This window comes from Sminthopsis crassicaudata, chromosome 6 (genome assembly GCF_048593235.1).
Source record: "Sminthopsis crassicaudata isolate SCR6 chromosome 6, ASM4859323v1, whole genome shotgun sequence".
Classification (NCBI taxonomy): domain Eukaryota; kingdom Metazoa; phylum Chordata; class Mammalia; order Dasyuromorphia; family Dasyuridae; genus Sminthopsis; species Sminthopsis crassicaudata.
Genome location: NC_133622.1, coordinates 256,218,611 through 256,242,474, shown reverse-complemented (window position 1 = coordinate 256,242,474; position 23,864 = coordinate 256,218,611). Strand labels below are relative to the sequence as shown.

Genomic DNA, 23,864 nt, shown 5'->3' with positions numbered 1-23,864 from the left:
GTGAGTGTGTGTGAATGTGTGTGTGAGTGTGTATGTGTGAGTGTGTGTGAGTGTGTGTGTGAATGTGTATGTGTGTGTATTGTGTGAGTATGTGTGAGTGTGTGTGTGAATGTGTATGTGTGTGTATTGTGTGAGTGTGTGTGAATGTGTATGTGTGAGTGTGTGTATGTGTGTGTGTATTGTGTGAGTGTGTGTGTGAATGTGTATGTGTGAGTGTGTATTGTGTGAGTATGTGTGAGTGTGTGTGTGAATGTGTATGTGTGAGTGTGTGTGAGTGTGTGTGTGTATTGTGTGAGTGTGTGTGAATGTGTATGTGTGAGTGTGTATGTGTGTGTGTATTGTGTGAGTATGTGTGAGTGTGTGTGTGAATGTGTATGTGTGAGTGTGTGTATGTGTGTATTGTGTGAGTGTGTGTGAATGTGTGTGTGAGTGTGTATGTGTGAGTGTGTGTGAGTGTGTGTGTGAGTGTATGTGTGAGTGTGTGTATGTGTGTGTATTGTGTGAGTGTGTGTGAGTGTGTGTGTGAATGTGTATGTGTGAGTGTGTGTATTGTGTGTGTGTGAGTGTGTGCATATTTGTGTGAGTGTATGTATGTGTGTGTATGTGTGAGTGTGTGAGTGTGTATTGTGTGAGTGTGTATATGTGTGTGCATGTGTGTATGTGTGTATTGTGTGTGTGTATGTGTGAGTGTGTATGTGTGAGTGTGTATTGTGTGAGTGTGTATTGTGTGAGTGTGTATGTGTGAGTGTGTGTATGTGTGTATTGTGTGTGTATGTGTGAGTGTGTGTATGTGTGTATTGTGTGTGTATGTGTGAGTGTGTGAGTGTGTATGTATGTGTGAGTGTATGTGTGTGTATGTGTGTATTGTGTGTGTATGTGTGAGTGTGTGAGTGTGTGTGGAGATGGAGATTTGGAGAGACACACTGAGAGGCAGAGAGTTGGGGGAGGGGCGCCAGGCCCAAGAAGCCATTAGGCTTTTCCCGCTGCCCCCCTAAGGGAGGGTTAGGCCCGAGAAGGCCCCCAGGGGTGGCCCCTGCCCCGGGCCCGCGGGCAGCCGGGCCTGGGTAATCCCCCCGGCCCCACCACGGGCCGCAGTGATTGCGCACCCGCCGGGGTTTCCGGCCTTATCTCGGGCAGCGGCCGATCGGGCCGGACAGCGCTGCGCGAGGCTGCTCCGGTCTCCGGGTCCTGGCCCGGAGCTCGGCCCGGACACCGGAGCGGGGAAGGGGAAGGAGGGCACGGTCCGGCCCGGGCCCCGCGGCCCGCCCTCCCCCCGGGCCCTGCCCCGCAGGCCGGACGCCGAGCCGCAGGCCGAGGGGGAGGGGCGCCGGAGGGCCGGGGGAGGGGGCGGGGGCGGCGCCTGTCCCGGGAGGGCGGGGCGGGGGCGGGGGAGGAGGGTGGCCACTGAGAGTCGGGCAGGGGCGAGCCAGAGCGGTGAGCTCAGCGAGCGCGGCGGCGGCTTCTGCGGAGTGCGGGAGGCAGCGAGGCCGAGCAGCCAGCGCGCCCCCCGAGCGCCCCCCAGCCTCTCCTGAGCCCGAGCCCGCGCCCGCGTCCGGCCGCGCCCAGCCCGCCCGGCTCGTCCGCTCCGGCCCGTCCCCGCCGCCGCCGCCGCCGCCATGGGGGTGGAGGGCTGCACCAAGTGCATCAAATACCTGCTCTTCGTCTTCAATTTCGTCTTCTGGGTGAGTGGGCGCCGCGGGCCGGCCGCGGGGGCGGCGATCGGAGGGCGGGGGCGGGGGCCGCCCTTGGCCTTGGGGAGGGTCGCTCCCTGCGGCCGCCGTGGCGTACGTGAGAGTGCGTGCGTGTGCGCGAGTGTGAGTGTGTGTCTGCGGCTGAGTGTGAGTGTGTGTGAGTGTGAGTGTGTGTCTGCGGCTGAGTGTGAGTGTGTGTTTGTGTGTGTGTGTGTGTGTGCGTGCGTGCGCGCGCGCGGGGCCCATATGTGGGGATGGGGGGGGCTTAGACAATGGAGCTGCTTCCGCGGCGTCCTCGGGCGGGGGTGGTTTGCCCAGGAAGCCCCCCCTCCACCGCCGCCCCCCGCCCAGTTCAGCCCCAGGGCGGGGCGTCCCCAGCGGCCGGGAGGTGAAGTTGTCCAACCACCTGTGAGCGTCGGTCCTTCCGTCCGTCCCTCTGTCCAGGCCTGCACGGCTGCCTTGAGGCCCGGGGGCGGGGGAGGGGGGAGCGCGGGGGCGGGAGCCCGCTGCTCCCAGATCCCACGCAGCTGTTGCTGGGAGCCTCCCGATCCTGCTGCGCCAGAAGCTTTGGGGTGCGTTCAGATGGGGGTCCTGGGCCCCCCCAGGCTCAGCTCTCTGGGCAGGGGGGATGGGGGGCCCGCATGTAGCCTCTGGGAGCAGGAGGACTTGGGCCCCCCTCTGATAGCGGGCAGAGGGCTTCTTACTCATCCTGGAGACCCGGGGAGGCCGCAGGCGGGGAGGGGGCCGGGGCCCCTGCATTCCCCTTCCCCAGAGCTGCTGGAGACTTCCCTTGGGGCCCGCCCAGCCCGCCATGGGGGCCCCCCAGGTCCTCACAGGGGCCGGGGGCAGGAAGTGGACAGTTGTGAATCCCGGACCAGGCTTGTGCCCTTTTTTTGGGGGGGCGCACTGGACAGCTCCTGGGCACTGTCAGGGGAGGGGGCACTCCTTGGGCTTCTTCAGCTGCTCTTGTGGGCTCACCCCCGGGCACTCACACACACACACACACACACACACTCTCACACATACACACACACACACATACACACACACACATACACACTCTCACACACACACACATACATACACACACACACACATGTACACGTGCACTAGAGTTTGGCAGGAAGGGACTGGGGGGATGTTTGCTAAAGCCATGAAGGAGGAGGGAAAGGGGCCTGAGACAGGAAAGACCCCCCCCTCCCCATGAGCATTTCCTGGGGCAGGGCAACCCCAGAGCCCCCTCTGGGTTCCAGCTGCCTTCTAAGGGTAAGCAAACAAGTCTGTGTGCCCGTCCCGGGCACGTGGGGCCCTGCCCTCCTGCCCTGCCTGCCAGCTCCTGGCCCTGGAGGCCGCCTGGTTCTGGGTAATCTTCCCATTTCTCTCCAAGGTTGAAGGGCCTGGGAGGAGCCTGGGCTGAGTGTGTGTGTGGGGGGGAGTGGTTGCCCCCACATATCAAGGGCTTACACCAAAGGCGGCTGGCTCAACATTCTGGCCTCCCCGAGGTCCCAGAGCCCGCGACCTGCCTGCTCTTAGTTCCTGGGGAGGGAAAGAGCCCCCCTTACTTTTTACTAGTGAGCACACTGTCCTGAAGCCCGGTCTCTGGAGGATTTGAATCCAGGCCTCCACGTGCCCTGCAATGCCCTCTCCAATTCAGGGGCTGTGCCCTCTTCCCCTCAGTGGCTGTGCCTTCCTGTGCCCCTTCCTCTCTGGGGCTTGCCCTCCTGTGCCCCTTCCTCTCTGGGGCTGTGCCCTCCTGTGCCCCTTCCTCTCTGGGGCTGTGCCCTCCTGTGCCCCTTCCTCTCTGGGGCTGTGCCCTCCTGTGCCCCTTCCTCTCTGGAGCTGTGCCCTCCTGTGCCCCCTCCCACTAGGTGTTGCTGAGCCCTGCTCTGCCCAGCCCCCTGGGGGCTGCTCCTCTGCTTGCTCCCCTGGGGCGGGGGTTACCTGCTGGGGCCCCTCAGGCTTTGTCTCCTCCTTGTTTTGTTTTCCTGTGGCTTGGAGGGGGCGGGGTGTTTGGTTTGGGTTTCCTGTCATTCTCAGGTTCTGTGGCTTAACTTGGGGGCAGGCAGGGAGCAAAAGGAGGTGGGACTGCCCTGCCTCATGTCCCGGGAACACTGCCGTCCCACCCCTTTGTGCCCCTCCAAGGAGGGCGTCTGGGTAGCTGGGGCTGAGCCGAGTGGGGCAGGCTTGGCGGGAGCGGGAGGGAGCCGGGACGGGAAGTCCCTCTGTGGCCAGGGGCTCAGCCCTGCTGCTGGACACTGATGCCCAGCCATCCCTCGGACAGCTTCCCTGCCAGCCGCCCGGGGCGGGCAAACAGCGGAGCCCTCGTCTGGCAGCCGGGGCCCGGGCAGGAAGGAGCCGGGCCGGCCCGCCTGTGGCTGGCGCAGGGGGGGGCTGGAGTCTGGTGCCAGCTGTGACCGTGGCGCGGCCCGAGGCAGGTGTGGGAAGTCTGCCCGCCTCTCTGGTCTCGGCTCCCCACATGTGAGATAATCGGAGTTCTCTTCCTCTCAGTCTGTGATCCCGAGTCACTTCCCTCTTCTAACGGCCACATGGGGTGTGAACCCCACTTTGCTCGCCTCCTAGGGAGGGCCCAGCTTGGGGAAGGAGACCCTTCTGGGCCCCAAGGGGGGCCTCAGGGTAGTACGTCGCCTATGAATGCAGTGGCTATAACAGTTAGCAGGACGACTCCGATGTTTTCAGGTTTCTTTGTAAGGGCACCGAGAAGCAAGTCCCTCCCGGGGCCCACTTGCTTGGCTGTGTCTCTGCCAAGTTGTTGGAGCTTCAGGGCCCAGGAAGCCCCATGGGGGAGGGCCGGGGGCACAGAGCCAGCCAACCCTGGCACAGCTTGTGGCCTGCGGGCATCTCGGTGGCCCCTAAGAGCAGGGGACGGGAGACATAGTCCGCTCTGGGTCTCAGGGCCTCTCTTAGCCGGGGACGTTCTGTTGGCGACACCGAGCATCAGGCGCGGGCCAGAGCTGACTTTGCGCCGTCCACCTTTCGGCCCACGCTCACTGGTACGGACGCGGGGAGCCTTCGTTTTCCCGTCTGGGGCCGGTGGACCCCCAGGGGAGAAGCCAGCAGAGGGGATGTGCCGGACCCCGAACCCCGAACCGCTAGCTGCTTATTTCTGTCCCTTGGAACTCCATGGCTTGGAGGGGCAGGAGAGCCGCAGCGGAGGCAGGGGCTCCCGGGCCGGCGGCCATGATGGTTGGGCCAGCGCCCTCGGAAAGGCCAGGTGGCCAGACAGATAAACAGGCCCACTTTCGAGTGCAAGCTTGCCACCTCCTCTCCGTTGGCACCTTCTTGCTCAGGAAGGTGGGGCGGAGGCGGGGGGCCGGCCCCGGGTCAGCCCTGGGGAGAGGCCGTGCCTCCAGCTAGGGCTCATCCAGTCGCTGCCGCCCAGAGAGGGATGGCATTTAGCCAGGGTCACACAGCCGGGGTCAGGGGTGGCCACCTCCCGACTCGTCTCTGGGTCCCCCCACCCCAGCCTTCTGCGGGCCCTCGCTTGGAGTGGGCCTCTTGCTGAAAGGCCTGCTGGAATTGGTTTCCGGAGCCTGGGATCGGTTTCCCGATGTTGCCCCCGGCGTGAGCTGCCGAGCCCTCCCCAGTAGGCTTCCTTTGGCCCAGGAAGGATCCGTCTGTTGGTGGCAGTGGTCCAGGTCGAGGCCGCCTGCCCGATCCCCGGGACGGTGGTTAGTCAGATGGCACGAGGGCTGGGATCTGGCCCCCAGCAGCCCCCGGACCGGCCCCCTCCTGGCTGAGGCTGGGGAAAGGCCCTCCCTGGCCTGCACCCCAGGGGCCAAGTGGGGGATTTCCGGCCTCCTTAGCCCGGTTCTTCCTGGGCTGTCTGGCCAGGGCGGGCCGGACAGAAAGTTCGTGGGGCTTTCCTCCTGCCCAGCCCCGGCCAACACTTTTTGGGTCTCCCCCAGTTTTGTGGGGGACTGCGTTGTTTCTTCTCTGAACATGGAAGGCCAGTGAGCTGGGCCCGTCTGCCTTCACACCCTTGGTGTCCTCTTTTTTTAGCGCCAAAGCTCCTGATACTGAGGGGGGGGGGGGTGTCTGTAGGCCAGAGGGCCGACGGTCCTCCCCCAGCTGCTGTTCTGGGGAGATGGCTCATCACCGGCCTTCCAAGGGTGAGGGACTGCCTGCGGAGGTGCTCTCAGCATGGAGGGGGGCAGGGCTCCCCATGTCTCTGGCCGGCATCAGGGCCGAGCCCTAAGCTGAGTTCTTGGGCCCGTGGTGCTGTGGCTGGCCCAGAATCCCTCTCTCTGGGCCCCGTGTTGAGGGCAGGGGAGGCTGGGGATTAGTGGTGTCTTCCAGATTCATGGGACAGCCTGCAAAATGGAGAAGGTAGAAGAGCCCCCTCCCTTCATTCGGGCCTTGCCTCATCCCTGGTAGGGGCACCCGGGCCCCACCTGAGCAAGACGACCCCCGTGGGGGCAGGCAGGGCAGATGGGGGTGTCTGGGGTGGTCAGTCTGGAAAAGCTTCCTGGAGGAAGTGAGAGCAGAACTGCTGTGGATGTGGGGTTTGGGGAGCAGACAGGCCTCCAGCACAGCTTGTCACCTGCTGGGCCCCAGGGGAGATGCTGTGCCCCGTGGGGGGGGACAGTGGCCCTTGGCAGGACTCCCAGTGAGATCTGAAACCATTCACCTCTTCCGGATCTCCCGGCAGGGACACTGGGGCCTCCGGGTGTGATGTGCCCCTCCGCCCCCGTACCTGGTGTGGCCTCTGCGGCCTCACGGCCGGGACCCCTGTGTCTGTGCAAATGGGAGGATGACACATGCTCCCAGCGCCCTCCCCCACCCCTACCTTTGAGAGGAAGCTGGCTGAGCCCCTGGGGGAGGGGAGAACATAGGATTTGGAGGCCCAGAGCTTGTGATCAGCTCCTACAGGACCTTGGGCCTGTCCCTTTCCTGGACCTGCCTCATCTGTAGCATGAGTCAGCTGGCCGGATGCCCTCGGAGGTCCCAGAGCTCCAGAAGGGCAGGATGCTGCTGCTCCCAGCTCAGGAGGGGGTCCCCTTGCCCCTGGCCCAGGCTGCCCCCATCCCTCCCTTGTTGGATCCAGCAGAGGTGAGAAATGCCTAGGGCCCCTCCCTGACTCGGGTGATGGAGGAAGATCGGCCCCCAATGAAAGCCACGGCCGAAGCCCAGGACATTTAAAATGTGTGGCTTCCCAATCTTGAGGGCCTCAGTGCTTGAAGCTGAGAGGAACGCCCTCCATCCCTTCCCCACCCTTTTGGGACACTCTGGGTCCTTGAGGGGCCTTCACGAGCTGGGGCCCGTAGGGCTGAGCCCCCTCACCTAGGCCGAGCCAGGATGGGAGGCTGGCTGGGGCCCAGAAACAGAGCCCCATCACCACACTGACCTCCATGGCCATCTTGCACCCAAACTGCTGCCCAGCCACGCCCACCCCACCCTGCTTTGAAATATACCCTGGGGAAATTGATTGCTTGAGCCCAGAAGCCAGACTCTGCATTGAGTCTCACTCCATTGGATTGGGCCTGGGCTGGGGCTCATTGGGCCAGGACTCCTTGGGGAGACTCCTTGGGTGTAGGACTCCTTGGGCCCGGGGCTCCTTGGGCCAGGGCTCCTTGGGTGTGGGACTCCTTGGGCCGGGACTCCTTGGGTGTAGGACTCCTTGGGCCCAGGGCTCCTTGGGCTGGGACTCCTTGGGCCGGGACTCCTTGGGTGTAGGACTCCTTGGGCCCAGGGCTCCTTGGGCCGGGGCTCCTTGGGTGTGGGACTCCTTGGGCCGGGACTCCTTGGGTGTAGGACTCCTTGGGCCCAGGGCTCCTTGGGCCGGGACTCCTTGGGTGTAGGACTCCTTGGGCTGGGACTCCTTGGGCCGGGACTCCTTGGGTGTAGGACTCCTTGGGCCCAGGGCTCCTTGGGCCGGGACTCCTTGGGCCCGGGGCTCCTTGGGCTGGGACTCCTTGGGTGTAGGACTCCTTGGGCCCGGGGCTCCTTGGGCTGGGACTCCTTGGGTGTAGGACTCCTTGGGCTGGGACTCCTTGGGCCGGGACTCCTTGGGTGTAGGACTCCTTGGGCCCGGGGCTCCTTGGGCTGGGACTCCTTGGGTGTAGGACTCCTTGGGCCCGGGGCTCCTTGGGCTGGGACTCCTTGGGTGTAGGACTCCTTGGGCCCGGGGCTCCTTGGGCTGGGACTCCTTGGGTGTAGGACTCCTTGGGCCCAGGGCTCCTTGGGCCGGGACTCCTTGGGCCCGGGGCTCCTTGGGCTGGGACTCCTTGGGTGTAGGACTCCTTGGGCCCAGGGCTCCTTGGGCCGGGACTCCTTGGGCCGGGACTCCTTGGGCCCAGGGCTCCTTGGGCCGGGACTCCTTGGGTGTAGGACTCCTTGGGCCCAGGGCTCCTTGGGTGTAGGACTCCTTGGGCCCAGGGCTCCTTGGGCCGGACTCCTTGGGGAGACTCCTTGGGCCGGGACTCCTTGGGGAGATTCCTTGGGCCCAGGGCTCCTTGGGTGTAGGACTCCTTGGGCCCAGGGCTCCTTGGGCCGGGACTCCTTGGGGAGACTCCTTGGGCCCGGGGCTCCTTGGGCTGGGACTCCTTGGGGAGATTCCTTGGGCCGGGGCTCCTTGGGCCCAGGGCTCGGCTCCAGCAGCTGCCTTCCTTTTGTGTCCCCGGTCTCTCTTCTGGTGGCCGCTTACCTGGCCTCCGGGCACCTGCAGAGAGGAGGAGAGTGTCCAGCAGGCTTTTTCCTGAGGTGCTGGTGAGAATGTGAAGCAGGAAGGGCCTGTCAGGGAGCCTTGGGGCGCCCCGGGAGGCCCTGGCATTGCCGCGTTGCTATTTGAGTTCTGCCTTCCAAGGAGATCTGGATTTGTCTCCCTCACCTCCATTGTCCCCAAGAGCATCCTGGGGGACCTTTTGTTTAACATTTGGGGAAACTGAGGCCCAGAGAGGAGGCCAGGCCGAGGAGCCCTGGATGGTGCTAGGCCTGGTCAGGGAATCTCTTTACCTATGCTTTCAGCTCCCAGGCCTTTTCTGGGCTTCCTTGTCTCCTCCACACATAGTAGGGCCTCGGCGCTGAAGGGCCCAGCTTTTCCGGGACACCGGGTGACTTTGATGCAGGATTTGTCCCCACTCATTCGGAGCTCCCTGGTACCATACAGTGTACAAATGGGCCCAGGCAGCCTGTGGCCTGCCAGCCCCCCCAGGGTCCTCATGTCCCCCCACCTTGCAGCACCAGGTGGGCCCCCCCCCCACTGAGCTCAGAAGTCTTCTGGGGGCTAGGGAGGACCCAGTTTAGATTCCCCCAGGCTCTGCCTGCCCTCCGGGGGCTTCCAGTCCGGGAGGAGGGAGGCTCGGTAGGAGCTGGAGCTCCTGGTGGGATGCGCCATGTTCCTTTGAATGGAGAACAGGTTCCCAGGGAGTCTGAAGCCCAGAGTCACAGAGCAGGCACGCCGGGCCCTCCCGCCCTTCCCGCTGCCCCTTGGGTGATTGGTCGGTCATTGGCTGGTGGCTGGGCCCTGGCTCTGGGCTCCCAAGTGCCGCGGGGAGGGGGGAGCCCAAGGGAGATGGCAGCTCCTCCCTTCCACTTGGGCGGTCCTTGCTCCTGGGGGCTGGGGTCTCCTCCCATGCTCCGCCTCCTTGAGGCTTCTGTTCTCTGAGGTACCGCCCCCACAGCCGGCTCTGGGTGGTGTGAACTCAAAGACCCCCCTCCCCCATGCCCAAGGACTGGACCTTGAGGCCGTCCCCACCCTCCAAATCCTTGGGGTTGTCCTTCCTTCAGAGAAGGTTGCCCCATCTGTGCCCACCCCCCACCCTGGTAGGCTCTGGCTGCCCAGAGGTGGCCTGGGGGCTCTCCTGTGGCCCTCCCTGCCAATCAGGCCCTTCTCTATTTGTCTTCCCGAGTCCATCGTTAGGAAGGGGGACCTGGAGCAGCTTATTGTGTGTTCTGGAGGCTTCAACTAGCCCCGATTCCTAGCTCTAATAGAACTCCTGGGCCCCGGCAGGGGGTGGGGAGCAATTATTCTTAAGCTTCAGCCTTCCTCGGGGGCCCTGGGGGATTGAGGGTGGGCTCTAGGGACCGGGACCCGGCCAGCTTTGCCACCCCAGGGCCTGGCTGGGTGCCTGGCCCTGCAGAGATCTTCCTGGCCCACTCCCCTCCGGGCCCTCCACTCCAGACCCTGCAGAGCCCCTCCCCCCACTTCCCCTCTTCTGTGTCCTGTTCAGACCAGCTGTGGGGCTCCTTGCCTCCCCCCCCCCCAGCCTCGGGAACTTGAGGGAAACTTCCCTCAAGCAGAGCCGAGCCCTCCCCGACTTCCTCTCAGGCCTTAGGCCGGACATGGGAGGAGGGACCCCTGGAGGGTTGCCTGCTTGGTGGGGCTGTTCCATACCCAGACTGTGCCCTTCCCCACCCCACTCCCCAGAGTTCCCACCACTGCTCTGGGGCCCCCATGAGGAGCCCATCCCCCCCCCTGGCTCCCTTGTGGAATGTTGAGATAATCTAGGAAGGACTCTAAGGGAGGGTCTGCTAGCTGCCGGGGCCTGGGGCCATGGCTGACCGGGGACATCCCTTCTCTGCTCCTGGCTCTGGCTTTGGGTCCCTTCTGTGCTCCTGGTTCTTTGGGTCCGTTTTCTGCTCCTGGCTCTGGCTTTGGGTCCGTTCTGTGCTCCTGGTTCTTTGGGTCCGTTTTCTGCTCCTGGCTCTGGCTTTGGGTCCCTTCTGTGCTCCTGGTTCTTTGGGTCCGTTTTCTGCTCCTGGCTCTGGCTTTGGGTCCGTTCTGTGCTCCTGGTTCTTTGGGTCCGTTTTCTGCTCCTGGCTCTGGCTTTGGGTCCGTTCTGTGCTCCTGGTTCTTTGGGTCCGTTTTCTGCTCCTGGCTCTGGCTTTGGGTCCCTTCTGTGCTCCTGGTTCTTTGGGTCCGTTTTCTGCTCCTGGCTCTGGCTTTGGGTCCCTTCTGTGCTCCTGGTTCTTTGGGTCCGTTTTCTGCTCCTGGCTCTGGCTTTGGGTCCGTTCTGTGCTCCTGGTTCTTTGGGTCCGTTTTCTGCTCCTGGCTCTGGCTTTGGGTCCCTTCTGTGCTCCTGGTTCTTTGGGTCCGTTTTCTGCTCCTGGCTCTGGCTTTGGGTCCCTTCTGTGCTCCTGGTTCTTTGGGTCCGTTTTCTGCTCCTGGCTCTGGCTTTGGGTCCCTTCTGTGCTCCTGGTTCTTTGGGTCCGTTTTCTGCTCCTGGCTCTGGCTTTGGGTCCGTTCTGTGCTCCTGGTTCTTTGGGTCCCTTCTCTACAAGAGGCTGGGGAGCTCCCTGTGTGGCCACATTCGTCTCCTGGGACAGCTCCTGATGTTTCTCCTCATTGCCAACACCTCCCTTTTGGAGAATTTCCCAGCCCCCCAGACTGCCCACAGGAGCGGGGGTCAGCAACCGCCCCCAGGGGCCCAGTGCCCTGTCCCTGTTTCTGGCAGGGAGGGGGCAGCTAAGAAGGCTCTTGCATTTGGAAAAAGGTGTTTATTATATTTAACTGCACAAGCCATCGCCCGCAATCCCAATAAGCTTTAGATAGAAAACTCCAATCGGATCCAGAAAAAGCAGGAAGTCCTCCGGATTTGCTGGAGGTTCCCTCCTTTTTTCTGCTTTTCTTCAGCCTCCCACCCCCGTTTTTCCTTTTGTTCTGATTTTTTTTTTCTCCCAACACGATTCATAAAGAAATATGTATGGGAAAATAACCTCAAATGTGTGGGCCGTTCTTGGCTGACGGGGCCGGCCCAGCTCTCCCCTCCTTGGCCCTCCTTGGCCCTCCCCGGCCCCCGCAGGAAGGGCTTCTTCCTCCTCCCTCTGCTTTCCCCGGCCCCAGGAAGCCTCCTCTGCTTCCCCGCCCCCGGAGGGGGCGCTTCCGGTCTGGAGCCCCACAGCAGCCTCTGCAGGGTAGCGCTCATTTTAGAGATGAGCAAACTAAGGTCAGAGAGATCAAGAGATGCCCAAGTGGCCACTGGGAGCCTGGGGCCAGAGTCTAAGAGCCAAAGCCCGCGGTTCCCTGGCTTCCTGGGGCTGTGCCCCGAGTCGGAGCCTCGGCTTCTCACAGACTTTCCCTCTCTGGGTTACTCAGTCTTCCCATTTGGAAAATGGGAGATTCAGCCCTTGCCCCTTTTACATCTCAGCCTGAACAGGTGTCTGGGCGCCCCTCCCCCATTTCTCATTAATTGGGTGATTAGTCTTCCCCCTCCTTACAGATCCTCTCCTTGCCCCCAAGGAGCCTCCATTCTGGGACAGGAAGGTAAGGGGGGGTGGGGCAGGGAACAAAAGGTTCTTTTCAAGTCCCGGCCTCCAGGCCTCCTGCCTCCCTGCCCAGAGCCTCCACCCTCCCTTATGTCCACAGCTTTTGGCTCTCAGGTTTGTTTCATTTCTCCAATGTAATCCTGGTAACAGAAACCAAAAGCACCCATTTGTCACCCCAGAAGCGAAGGAGAAGCTCCTGGGCAGGAGGAATGGGGACTCCTGAGCCTCGGAAAGAAAGGCCTCCTGTGGGGGGGGGGGTCCCAGAGTCACATGCGAGTGCACACACACATAAAACACTCACACAATCACAGTCACTCACACCCACAACACACACAATCACACAAATCATGAATTCACATACTCACAATCACACACACATAACACAATCACACAAATCATGAATTCAAATATAGTCACACACACACAATCACACAAATCATGAATTCACATACTCACAGTCACACACATAAAACACTCACACAATCACAAACATTCACAGTCACTCACACCCACAACACACAATCACACAAATCATGAATTCACATACAATCACACACATACACACAATCACACAAATCATGAATTCACATACTCACAATCACACACATACACACAATCACACAAATTATGAATTCACATACTCACAATCACACACATAAAACACTCACACAATCACATTCACAGTCACTCACCCACAACACCCACAACCACACAAATCATGAATTCACGTACAATCACAAACACATACACACAATCACACAAATCATGAATTCACATACTCACAATCACACACACATACATACAATCACACAAATCATGAATTCAAATATAGTCACACACACATACAATCACACAAATCATGAATTCACATACAACCACACACACACACAATCACACAAATCATGAATTCACATACTCACAATCACACACATAAAACACACAATCACAAACATTCACAGTCACTCACACCCACAACACACACAATCACACAAATCATGAATTCACGTACAATCACACACACATACACACAATCACACAAATCATGAATTCACATACTCACAACCACACACACATACACACAATCACACAAATCATGAATTCAAATATAGTCACACATACAATCACACAAATCATGAATTCACATACAACCACACACACATACACACAATCACACAAATCATGAATTCACATACTCACAATCACACACACATACACACAATCACACAAATCATAAATTAACATACACACAATCTCACACACACACCCACCCACTGCCTCCATCTCTGCTCTGCTTTTCTCTGTCTCTCTGACTCCTGCCAGAGGCCTGAGCTCAGCCTTGCCCTCACAGCCCCCCATGTGCCCGCGGTGCCCATGAATGGATGCCGCCCTCAGTGCCCAGCACCTGTCCAGCCTGGGCTCCCGCTGTCAGCTCTGTCCCTGGGGAGTGCGCCTTCTGTGGGCAGCTGAGCTGGGTCCATCAGCCCTGGCCCGGGCCCAGCGCCCCCTTGGGGCCAAGCCTTGCGCTGCTGCTCTGCCAGGCCGGCTCCTGGCCCAGAGAGAGGCTGATGCTGGCCAAGGCCGTTGACTCCGCTTGGCTCCCGCAGCTGAGGTGGCCTGCCTCCCTGCACTAAGGGCCCTTTGATCCTTCACGAGGACAGGCCGGCCCTTGGGCCCTGGAGGCCTCTACCTGCGCTCCCGCCCCGGTCCCGGCCCCTTGAACTCACTTGCTGAGGTTTCCCTTCTGGGCTCCCACCTGGCACTTCTCTCTGGTCAGAACCTGCCTGCCCGGAGGATCACTCTCCATCTGAGCTCCTCAGCTTCTTCCTCTGGAAAATGGGGATCCTTATCTGGCTTTGGGTCCGTTCTCTGCTCCTGGCTCTGGCTTTGGGACCTTGTGAGGGAAGACATGATAAAGGGGGCCGCTCCCTTGGAAGAGAGTGCCTGTCCCCCGGTGTGTGGGGAGCACGTTCAGGCCTCCTTCCCCCTTTAGTTTTCTTGGGGGGCTGGGATTTGGGGAGCACTGGAGCTCAGACGTACTCAGAAGAAAAAGCAGAACTTTGGCTCCGTGAGGGGCGAGCGGGCTGGATGGGGACCAGGCCATGGGGTAACCCTGGAGGCCCCTCGAGGGCCCAGCTCTGCTTGGGGAGAACCAGGAGCTTAGAGAACTCGGGGGCGGGGCCTGTCCCCAAACAAAACAGGCGACAAAGAAGGCAGGTGGTTCCCAAAGGGAGCTGGCCCGCCGGAAGGCCGCCTGTTTACTCGTGGCTGGGAGGCGGGAGGTGGGAGGGCTGGGGCTGCCCTCCTGGACCTTCAGGGCCTCTGTCTGAGCTGCCAGGCCCCCAAGCATCCCGAGCTGGAGGGGCTGGAGAGGGTTAGAGACAGATACAGAGACAGAGATACAGAGAGACAGACAGAAACAGACAGAGACGGAGAGGCCTGTCAGGACAGGTTCAGCCACCAGAAGATCCATTCTCTTTGGCCTGAGGGCCTCCAAGACCCCAGAATCATCCCATCTCAGATCAGAGGTCGAATGGAGCCCTAAATATCCTCCCACAGAGAGTGCAGGCCCACGACAGGACCCTTTCCTGGCCGTGGAGGAGCTTCTTAATGCCCTCCCGGGGCCAATCTGATAAAACATGTCCATTTCGAAGTGTATCAGTCAGATGACCAACGGACACTTTATGGAATACGAGCAAAAAATTGGGAATGTAATAGCAAAGAAGGAAAAAGCAAAAACAATTTAGTCAGTTACTAAGCCCTGACTAAGCTCCTACTGTGTGCCAGGCCTGGGCAAGTCCTGGGGCTACAGAGACATGGAGGGAGGGGGCCAGGGCCAGTGGGAGGGGGGCAGGACCAGCGGGAGGGGGGGAAGGGCCAGCGGGAGGGGGGCAGGACCAGCGGGAGGGGGGGCAGGACCAGCGGGAGGGGGGGAAGGGCCAGCGGGAGGGGGGCAGGACCAGCGGGAGGGGGGGAAGGGCCAGCGGGAGGGGGGCAGGACCAGCGGGAGGGGGGCAGGACCAGCGGGAGGGGGGGAAGGGCCAGCGGGAGGGGGGCAGGACCAGCGGGAGGGGGGAAGGACCAGCAGGAGGGGGGCCAGGGCCAGCGAGGAGGCTCTGGCCCTGCCAAGCACAGCTCAGATCTCGTGGCTGTAATTGCTCTGATAAATGGCGAGTGTTCTGCGACACGACCTTGGAGTAGCCCATCAGCCCTGCTTAGGGGGAAGAAGCTTAGTAACTGTAACTGTTGGGGTTGTAACTGTAACGTGCGGAGTCCCGGGAAACCTGGGCGGCTCTTGGGCCGACGAGGGGAGGGCGGGCCGTCCTCCTGGGGCGGCCGAGGGTCGAGCCAGGGGCCGCGGGGGGAGATCGGCTTGTCCAGCCGCCCACTGCTTGCCCAGGAGGGGATGGGCAGGAGACCCTTAGGGTCAGAGGGAGGAGGGTCCAGCAAAGGAGTCAGTGGCTGGAGAGGGAGGAGCAGAGGGGGACCCGAGAGGGTGAGGAGCACGAGAGTGAGAAAACTGGTCACTTTGGAGAGGAGTTTGGTTGAATGATGGGGTTGGAAGCTACGCAAGGGGTTAAGAAGCATCAGAAGGGGCCCCTCTGGTGTGGGGTCCTTGCAGCGGGGGCCCCTCTGGTGTGGGGTCCTTGCAGTGGGGGTTCCTGTGGTGGGGAACCAGAAAGGTGTAGTAGGACAATGGTCATGGCAGAGTAGAGGGAGGGGTCTGGGAGGCCAGTGGGAGCCAGCCATGTCTGTCAGTCAAAGGGAAGGAGCCCGGCCAGAGGGAGATGGAAGATAAAAAGGGGGAACTGGGGGGGGAGACGGCGGGCCCAGGTCTCAGCAGGGCTTGGTTTGGGCTGAGGCAGAAGACGGGTGGGGGGGGGGGAGGGGAGTCTCAAGCTTGTCTGTGACGTGTGAGTGTGACGTGTGTGTACAAGAGTGTGTGAGTGTTCCCCAGGGAGCACCGGCCTCGGAGTGGCCCCCGGGGTCCGTTGCTGGGGAGGTAGTCACAGCAGTGATTAGCTAGTCCCCTGCTCCTCCCCAGGGTCCCAGAGAGGCTTGGGCCAGGCCGGTGCGGGTCCAAGATCCGTTCTGACGGCCGGTGTGGGCCTCCGCCCCTCGCTCTTCCTCTGGCGTCCGATACTCCTCCACGTGCCTCTGTCCCATGAGCCCCCGGTCCAGGTGCCCATCCAGGGCTGAGCCCGTTGACCCCCCCCGAAGCCATTCTTTTAGGGGCACTCTCGGTGGCCCGTCCTGCAGGGTGCCCCCTCCATTGGCCGGCCTCCAGATCCAAAGTCTGCGCCACAGGCCCAATCCCGGGGGGTCAGGAGACCGCAGCCATCTCGTGAATGGGCCCTGGCCGAGGGTCGCGGCCCTCCCGGGGACAGCCGCTCCTCATGGGGGCACCCCCGGGGGCTGGGGCAGGGCCCCCTTCCCCGGAATCACTTGTGGCTTCTCTCCATCCCACAGCTGGCCGGGGGCGTCATCCTCGGCGTGGCCCTCTGGCTCCGCCATGACTCCCAGACCACCAGCATCCTGCACCTGAATCTCGATGACAAGCCGGCCCCCAGCACCTTCTATGTGGGTAAGTGGGGTCCTGTGGGGGCGGGGAGGCCCATCTGCCTCTGTGCGCCACTGGCGGGCCTCGGTTTTCCCATCTGTGTGATGGAGGGTTTGTGGGCCCCCCGGCCTGGCAGCTGGGTCCCTTCAGGAGCCCCTTGGAGCCAGCTCAGCCCCTGCCCGAGAGGGAAGGAGGCAGCTGGGCCGGGCCCCGAGGGAGGAGCCGGGCCTGAGTCACGTCTTCCAGCAGCCGCGGGGCCTCCGTGGCCTCCCCTCTTCCAGTGCCTTATTTGGCTTCTTGGCTGCTCTAGGAGAGCGGCCGTGGGGGGGGGGGGCGGGCAGAGCGGCTGCCGGGGGGCAGAGCCCCTCTGGTCAGTCCTTGTTCTGGCTCCCCGCATGCTCAGCCTGGGGGGTGCAGCGGGGGAGCTTCCCTGATGACCCTGCCCTTTCTCTGGGAGCGCCCAATCCTAGTGCTCGTTGGCCATGTGACCTTAGAGCAACCCACGCACCGTCCTCCCTGGGGGGTCCCCTGGGCTTTTTGTCCTCGAGGAGCCCCCACTTTCTCCTCACGGCTGTGGTTCGGCAGAAGGTGGCCGCCAGGGAGTTGGGGTGGCCCGCCCCCCCGACTGCAGCAGGTGGACTGGGCCGGCCGTGCCCTGGAGAGGCGGGGGGCCGCGGGGCTCGGAGCCCTCCCTTCCATCAGCCCCAGCGCTGGGTCCCCCAGCCACCCGAGGGCAGCGGAAGCCGTCCTGAGGAGCGGGCCTGGCCGGGGCGTGTGCAAAAGGATAAGGGCTGCGTTGTGCCAGGAGAGCTTTCGGGGGAGAGCCCCTGGCTCTGGGGGAAGAGCGGCGGGGCCCCCCTGTCTTTTTCTCAGGGGACCCCCGGCCCGGACCAGAGGAGGAAACTGAGGCACAGGGAAGTGAGTTGGCCGCAGTCCTGCAGCGGATATCTGAGGCAGGATCTGAATGCGGGTCAGCCTGACTCCACACCTTCGTCTGCCTCTGTCTCTGATTGTATCTGTCTCCATCTTTGTCTGCGGGTCTCTGTCTGCTTCCAGCTCTGTATCTCTGTCTCTAGCTCTCGGTCTCTTTCTTTCTCATTGTCTCTGCCTCTGTCTCTTCTTGTTCTCTGTTTCTGTCTCTCCATCTCTGTCTCTCAGCTCTGTCCACCTTCTCTGGATTCTCCGGTGGCCCGCCCTGCCTCTGTTCTTGTTATGCTCCCCCATATCCCCCAGCTTCCAGTGGGAGAGCCCGTGGCCCCCGAGCATGGTCTGCGCCCCCCACCTTTTAGCCCTTGCTGCAGCTCTGCCCCCTCTGACTTCCCTGTGGAGTTCCTCTGACCCCTTCCCGCTCCACCCCCACCTCCGTTCCCTGTAACCACCTTGAAAGCTCTCCTGGCCTCAGTTTCCCCACTTGGTCCCCCCTCCCCCGCTGATCCTGCCAGCCCTTCTCTCTTGGGGGGAGGGAGGGCTATGTCTGAGGCCCCCCTTTCCGCAGGGCTGGTCCAGCCTTGTCAGGGGCCAGATGAGGAAGCTGCGGGAGGAGGGGCAGGGGACTGCCCCCCTTTTGGCCGATGCTGTGCTCTCAGTCGCACTGGGAACAGGAAGTGTGGTGGGGCCGGATGGGCTATTTTGGGTCCCTCTTGCCCCTGATGCAGACTGAACCCTGGGGGGGGGGGTGCAGGCCCTTCCCCCCCCAGTCTCTGGGGCCTCCTGCCTCCTCCCCCCAGCGAGCATCTGGGCACCCTGGGAGAGTTCAGTGCTGTGATTTTGGGGCATTGTCATGGCAACCAGAGGCTCGCCAGCTCGTTCCATTACACAGTTATTTTTAAAAGAGAGACCGAGGGAGGCGGGGGGTGGGGGGTGGGCAGTGCCCGCTGCCTTTGGTCCGGCCTGGTGCGTTTCCTCTGTACTGAGGGGTCTTGGAAGGAGCTTCCCCAGTGGGGGGCCCCCCCCTTCACCGTTGCCCATCAAGTCTGAGAGCAAACTGGGCACAGCCCACCAGTGGACAAGATAGGTCGGCGGGCGCCGAGTCCTGCCTGGGAGGGCCAGCCTGCAGTGCCCGGCACACACCCCGCAGAGCGTGGCTTCGAGTCCCGAGGGGGACCACGGGCCAAAGAGGCCGATTGAGATCGTGGCCGAGACCCCCTCGGAGCAGGCTCCCCAGCATCCTGCCCCGGGGCCTTTGGGGCGGCAGCAGGGCCGACCCTCCCAGCCGCACCCTTCTGTCTCTGGCAGTCCCCGGCCCCTCGTGTGACCCCTCCCGGAGAGCCCCTGGCCCTTCATATTGCAGAGGGTTTGGAAGTCGGGGGGGCCGGGGGGGCCGGGAGGTCCAGCTCACATCTCTGCCCGTCCACTCCCCGCCAGGCATCTACATCCTGATCGCCGTGGGCGCCGTGATGATGTTCGTGGGCTTCCTCGGCTGCTACGGAGCCATCCAGGAGTCCCAGTGCTTGCTGGGCACGGTAAGGGGCCACCGCCTTCTCCGGAGGAACGCCCGCCTCCCTGCATGAACCCTGCCCACCCCCTGAGGAGGCCCAGAACCCGCTTCCCGTCCCTGGGTGTTCCTAGGACTGTCCGGGGCCGGGCCCCTGGGGTGTGGTTGGGCCCTGCCTGGCGGGAGCAGACAGGCAGGTGTGGGCGCCGCCTAAGGAAGACCCCCAGAGGAGGACAGCCGGACCTGAGAAGACGTGGGGTGCCCCCGGCCCTCGGCAGACCTTGGTGGAACCCGCTCACCATTGGGGTCAGCCGGGAGGTTCTGGGAGAGTGAGCCTGGTGTGGGCAGGAAGGGGGGATGGGCTGTGAGGGGCCCCACCACTCATCAGCCTCCAGGGCTTCATTATAAGCCCCTGCCTCGGGGGTGTCTGAACCCGAATTCTCCTGTCAGACTGGCCGCCAGATGGCTGTGAGGGGGCAGAACGGCAGCGCTGACCCCAGGGGTCAATCAGTGCCAAGGGGAACCAGCCCCCCAACTTGGGAAGGGACAGTCACTAGGCAGCTTGGGGAGCCCGACCCCTGCCACCTCCCCCCCTTTCCTCCTGCCCCTGCCCAGCCAGGGCTCATAGGACCCCTCCCTCCTCCTTTGGACAGTTTTTCACCTGCCTGGTGATTCTGTTTGCCTGTGAGGTGGCTGCTGGCATCTGGGGCTTCGTCAACCGGGATAAGGTAAGCTGGGGCTCGGGCCCCAGGGCCCAGGGTTCAGGTGAAGGGGCGGGCCGAGGCTGGGCAGGCGAGGCCCCCTCTGGGAGAAGGCCGTGGCTCAGCGCCAGCTGCCAAGCCCGTGAGGGTATCAGGGCCATCCTGGGCAGCCCCTGAGGACAATTAGTCCGGCAGCAACGAGGGAATCCCCTGGTGGGCTCCGGGCAGAGGGCGCCGGCCTGCCCCAGAGGGCGCCTGGGGTCGGGGGAGGACTTTGGGGAAGGGGCCCAGCAGATCTCTTGTTTCTCCCCCCTTGCCCCACCCAGGGCCTGGGGCCATCCCAGGGCACGAGCCCCTTCGGGGCAGGGTGGGTGCTGGGACAGGGCTCAGCTGGAAACCCTCCATCCTCCAGAAGTTTTTGGAGTCCTCGGCCCTCCCAATGAGCCCGTCCCTCGCTGGGCTCGGGTGCACCGAGGCTGGGCGGCTGTGGGGCATCGGGAGCCCACAGGACGGGGCGCAGGAGAGGACACATGTGCCAATTGGCCTGTCATTGTTGGGGGCTCCTGAAATAGGGTGCCCGCCCCCCTGGGAGCCCCGTTCCCCACCCCCACCCGTCCCATTGGCTACAGCCTGCCAGTTGGAGCTGTGTGGCCTTGGCCATGGGGCCTCTGGTCCCCTCATTCACGAAGCCGGAGGCGAGGTTGTGAGCACGGTCACTTTATTGGCCTGGCGACAGCCCGAGGTCGAGCTTCCCACCTCTGTGGGTGTCTGCCCTGGCCCCACGGCCCTGCCCGGCTGCCAAGGACCCCCGTCGGTTCCCACCGCTCTCCCGTCTCCACAGATCGCCAAGGACGTGAAGCAGTTCTACGACCAGGCGCTGCAGAAGGCCGTGATGGAGAGCAACTCGGGCAACGCCAAGACCGTGGTGAAGTCCTTCCATGAGACGGTGAGGCTGGGGAGGCGTGGAGGGGGGCACGGGAGGGGATGGGGAAGGGATAAAGGGGCAATCCCAGGGGAGGGGGAGGGGGCAGGATAGGGAGGAGGGAGAGTGTTGGAGAGGATGGCAAGCCGCGGTGCCCGTGGGGGGGGCGGGGCTTCTGCTGGCCCGGCCAAGGACTCAGGGGCCACTTCCGTCCTCTCTTCCAGCTGGGCTGCTGCGGCTCCGACTCCTTCACCTCCTTAATCACAGCAGCCTCCAACAGTGACCTCTGCCCCAGCGGGAGCAACGTCTTCACCGTCCCCTTCAAGGTGAGGTCAGGCAGGTGGGGATCCTGCCGGGGGCGGGGCGGCCAGGCTCACTGCCCAGCGGGATCTGTACCTGGGATCTCCGTGTGGGTTGCGCCCCCTCTTCTGCCCAGGAGCCCCTTCCTCTCACTAGCTCTCTTCCCCTGTGGGTGCACCCATCTGGGTCTCTGCACTGCTCTTTCTGGGTCTGGGGTAAAGCCTCCTGTTTGCAGCTTCTGGCTCCCACAGGCTGGGCCCAGTCCCCTCGGCCTGGCTCCCTCGTCCCATCCCCTCGATCTGTCCCCTTCTCCTGTCCCCTCCTCCCATCCCCTCAATCCGTCCCCTCCTCCTGTCCCCTCCTCCCATCCCCTCGCCCAGTCCCCTCGGCCTGGCTCCCTCCTCCCGTCCCCTCGTCCCGTCCCCTCGATCCGGCCCCTCCTCCCGTCCCCTCGTCCCGTCCCCTCGATCCGTCCCCTCCTCCCGTCCCCTCATCCCGTCCACTTGATCCGTCCCTCCTCCCGTCCCCTCAATCCGTCCCCTCCTCCCGTCCCCTCCTCCCGTCCCCTCGTCCCGTCCCCTCAATCTGTCCCCTCCTCCCGTCCCCTCGATCCGTCCCCTTGATCCGTCCCCTCCTCCCGTCCCCTCAATCCGTCCCCTCCTCCCGTCCCCTCGTCCCGTCCCCTCGATCCGTCCCCTCCTCCCGTCCCCTCGCCCAGTCCCCTCCTCCCGTCCCCTCGTCCCGTCCACTTGATCCGTCCCCTCCTCCCGTCCCCTCAATCCGTCCCCTCCTCCCGTCCCCCTCCTCCCGTCCCCTCGTCCCGTCCCCTCAATCTGTCCCCTCCTCCCGTCCCCTCCTCCCGTCCCCTCGATCCGTCCCCTTGATCCGTCCCCTCCTCCCGTCCCCCTCAATCCGTCCCCTCCTCCCGTCCCCTCGTCCCGTCCCCTCGATCCGTCCCCTCCTCCCGTCCCCTCGCCCAGTCCCCTCGGCCCGTCCCCTCCCTCGTCTCTTGTGACCAGGGTGCCCTCTGCTCTCCTGCAGGCCAACTGTCACCAGAAGATTGACGAGCTCTTCTCGGGGAAGCTGTACCTGATCGGCATCGCCGCCATCGTGGTGGCCGTCATCATGGTGAGTGCCGGGGCTCCGGCTCCGGGCTGCGTTTGGAGCGGGCCTGGCCCGGCCTGCCTCCCAGGGCGGAGGGCATTTCTGGGGACTGCGCTGGAGGGGCTGAGGAGGGCGTGGCCACTATGGGTCCGGGCCCCCTCTAATGCGCCCCCTCCCCTTGCAGATTTTCGAGATGATCCTCAGCATGGTCCTGTGTTGCGGCATTCGGAACAGCTCCGTGTACTGAGGGGCCGCGCCTCCGGGGCTGCTGGGAGGGGCGGGCAGGCAAGAGAGGAGGGGGCGCCCCCAGACTGATACCGAGTGACCAGAAGAGCGCTGAAGGAAATCGAGGGAATTATGTATAGAGATGTTTCTGATATTACCCTATAGTACTTACTAGCATTTTTACTTTGGGGGGGCTGGGCTGGGGGGGGAATAGAGGTGACAGGTCCCTTTCCAGGCCGGCTGCAGGCGAGTTAGGCGGAGCCGGGGCCTCTGGGAGGAGGGCAGGCCCAGCGGCCTGGCAGCTGTGACCTTTTCTTTTTTTTAACCCATCTGCATTATTTTGTCCCCACCTACTGTTGGAGCAGTGTTTCTGACCTCTCACCCTTCCTGGCCCTGGGTGTCCCACCGGCCGGGCACCGTAACCAGGCTGCGCCAGGTGGGCCCAGAGTGGCCGGCTGTGGCCGCTGGAAGCCGTGCCCGGCGGGAGCCCCTGGGGCCGGGCAGCCCCGGCCCCTGCCAGCCCTCCCTCTGGGCTCTGCTTTGGGAGGGGGCTGGCAGGGGGGGCAGCTGCAAGACCACGTGCGGCCCCAGGCCCGGACCACCCCGAGCACTTTACCAGACCCGGGGCCTGCCTGGGGTGCCCTGCTTGGGGTGGCCCGGGTTGGGGGGGGGGGTGCAGCAGGGGATGGAGTCCTAGAAAGCCTTAAAGGAAAACTGCCCAGAATGTCCGTGGGGGGGAGGGGCAGGGGCCCTCAGTGTCTCTTCGGTGCCGCCCTGGGCATGCATGTATATATGTTTACATAGATGTTGTATGTACTCGGTATGTTCTGGGCCCGCGCATCTGGCCCAGGGGCAGCAGCCAGGCCTTCCCCAGCGCCTGTTCTGTGGGTGGCCGGCTGGGAGGGGTCAGAGGTGCTGGGCTCGGGGGAAGGCCTCTGATCCCTCCTCGCCTTGACTGCCCGCCCAGGGCTGGAGCCTGGGCCCCGGGCCCCAGCACGTCTGGCGGGCGCCATCGCTGATGCCCGGAGACAGATCCCTTCTTGCCCGGGCTCCTGGACCACCACCCAAGGGGGGGCGGAGACAGGAAGGAGGAGATGCCCACCAGCTCAGCCCTCCCTCTCCCCAGAGCCCGCTGGGCCCAGATTCTGCCTTTCTCCTCCCCCCTCCTACCCGCGTGCGCTTCACACTGACCCAAGTACTGCTTGTCCTCGCCTGTCTCCCCTGGCCCTTGCCTCCCCTTTGCCCCTCGCCCGGCTGTGGCTCCCAGCGCCCCAAGTGTCCGCCATCCCAGGCAGGGCAGGGCGGGGGTGGCCCCTGGCCCAGCTGCCCCGCCCAGGCCAGGAAGGTGGGGGAGGCCTGTAGCTTCTGACCCCTGCAGTCTGTGCCTGGGACACGAGTCCCTGGCCAGGACCGCTGGGGGAGGAGGAGGAGGGGCCTGGGATGGACCCTGGAAAGGAGGGGCCTTGAGTGATCCCCAGCCCACCCCGCCCTCTCCGACTTTGCCTGGGGGAGGGGGGACAGCATGGCCCGAGGGTCCCCCACCTCCTTTGCCCCTGCTGTTGTCTGTCTGCCTGTCCACCCCCCATGTGACTCCTCGATCCATGTATCCAATAAAACAAGCACTCTGGTGAGCTGCCTGCTGCTTTTTCTTGGGGGGGGGGGCAGCCGCAGTCTCCATGGGGGAGGGCGAGGGGGCGTCCCCTCT

The 23,864-nt window shown here is 63.2% G+C and overlaps 1 protein-coding gene across 1 annotated transcript; it reads left to right on the top strand.

The window, feature by feature from the left end:
- Positions 1-1,399: 1,399 nt before the first annotated feature.
- CD81 (CD81 molecule) lies at positions 1,400-23,790 on the top strand. The gene is made up of 8 exons (XM_074274830.1): positions 1,400-1,682; positions 16,383-16,497; positions 18,838-18,935; positions 19,561-19,635; positions 20,450-20,554; positions 20,755-20,856; positions 21,872-21,958; positions 22,119-23,790. The coding sequence occupies exons 1-8, from the start codon at positions 1,617-1,619 to the stop codon at positions 22,179-22,181; spliced, it is 711 nt and encodes a 236-aa protein (XP_074130931.1). The 5' UTR covers positions 1,400-1,616; the 3' UTR covers positions 22,182-23,790.
- The last annotated feature ends 74 nt before the right edge of the window (positions 23,791-23,864 follow it).

Excerpts from the sequence above, each read along its gene's own strand:
- CD81 (XM_074274830.1), top strand. The coding sequence starts at position 1,617 with ATGGGGGTGGAGGGCTGCACCAAGTGCATCAAATACCTGCTCTTCGTC. Across the intron at positions 20,555-20,754 it reads TGAAGTCCTTCCATGAGACG|CTGGGCTGCTGCGGCTCCGA; the intron begins GTGAGGCTGGGG and ends CCTCTCTTCCAG. Across the intron at positions 20,857-21,871 it reads TCTTCACCGTCCCCTTCAAG|GCCAACTGTCACCAGAAGAT; the intron begins GTGAGGTCAGGC and ends GCTCTCCTGCAG.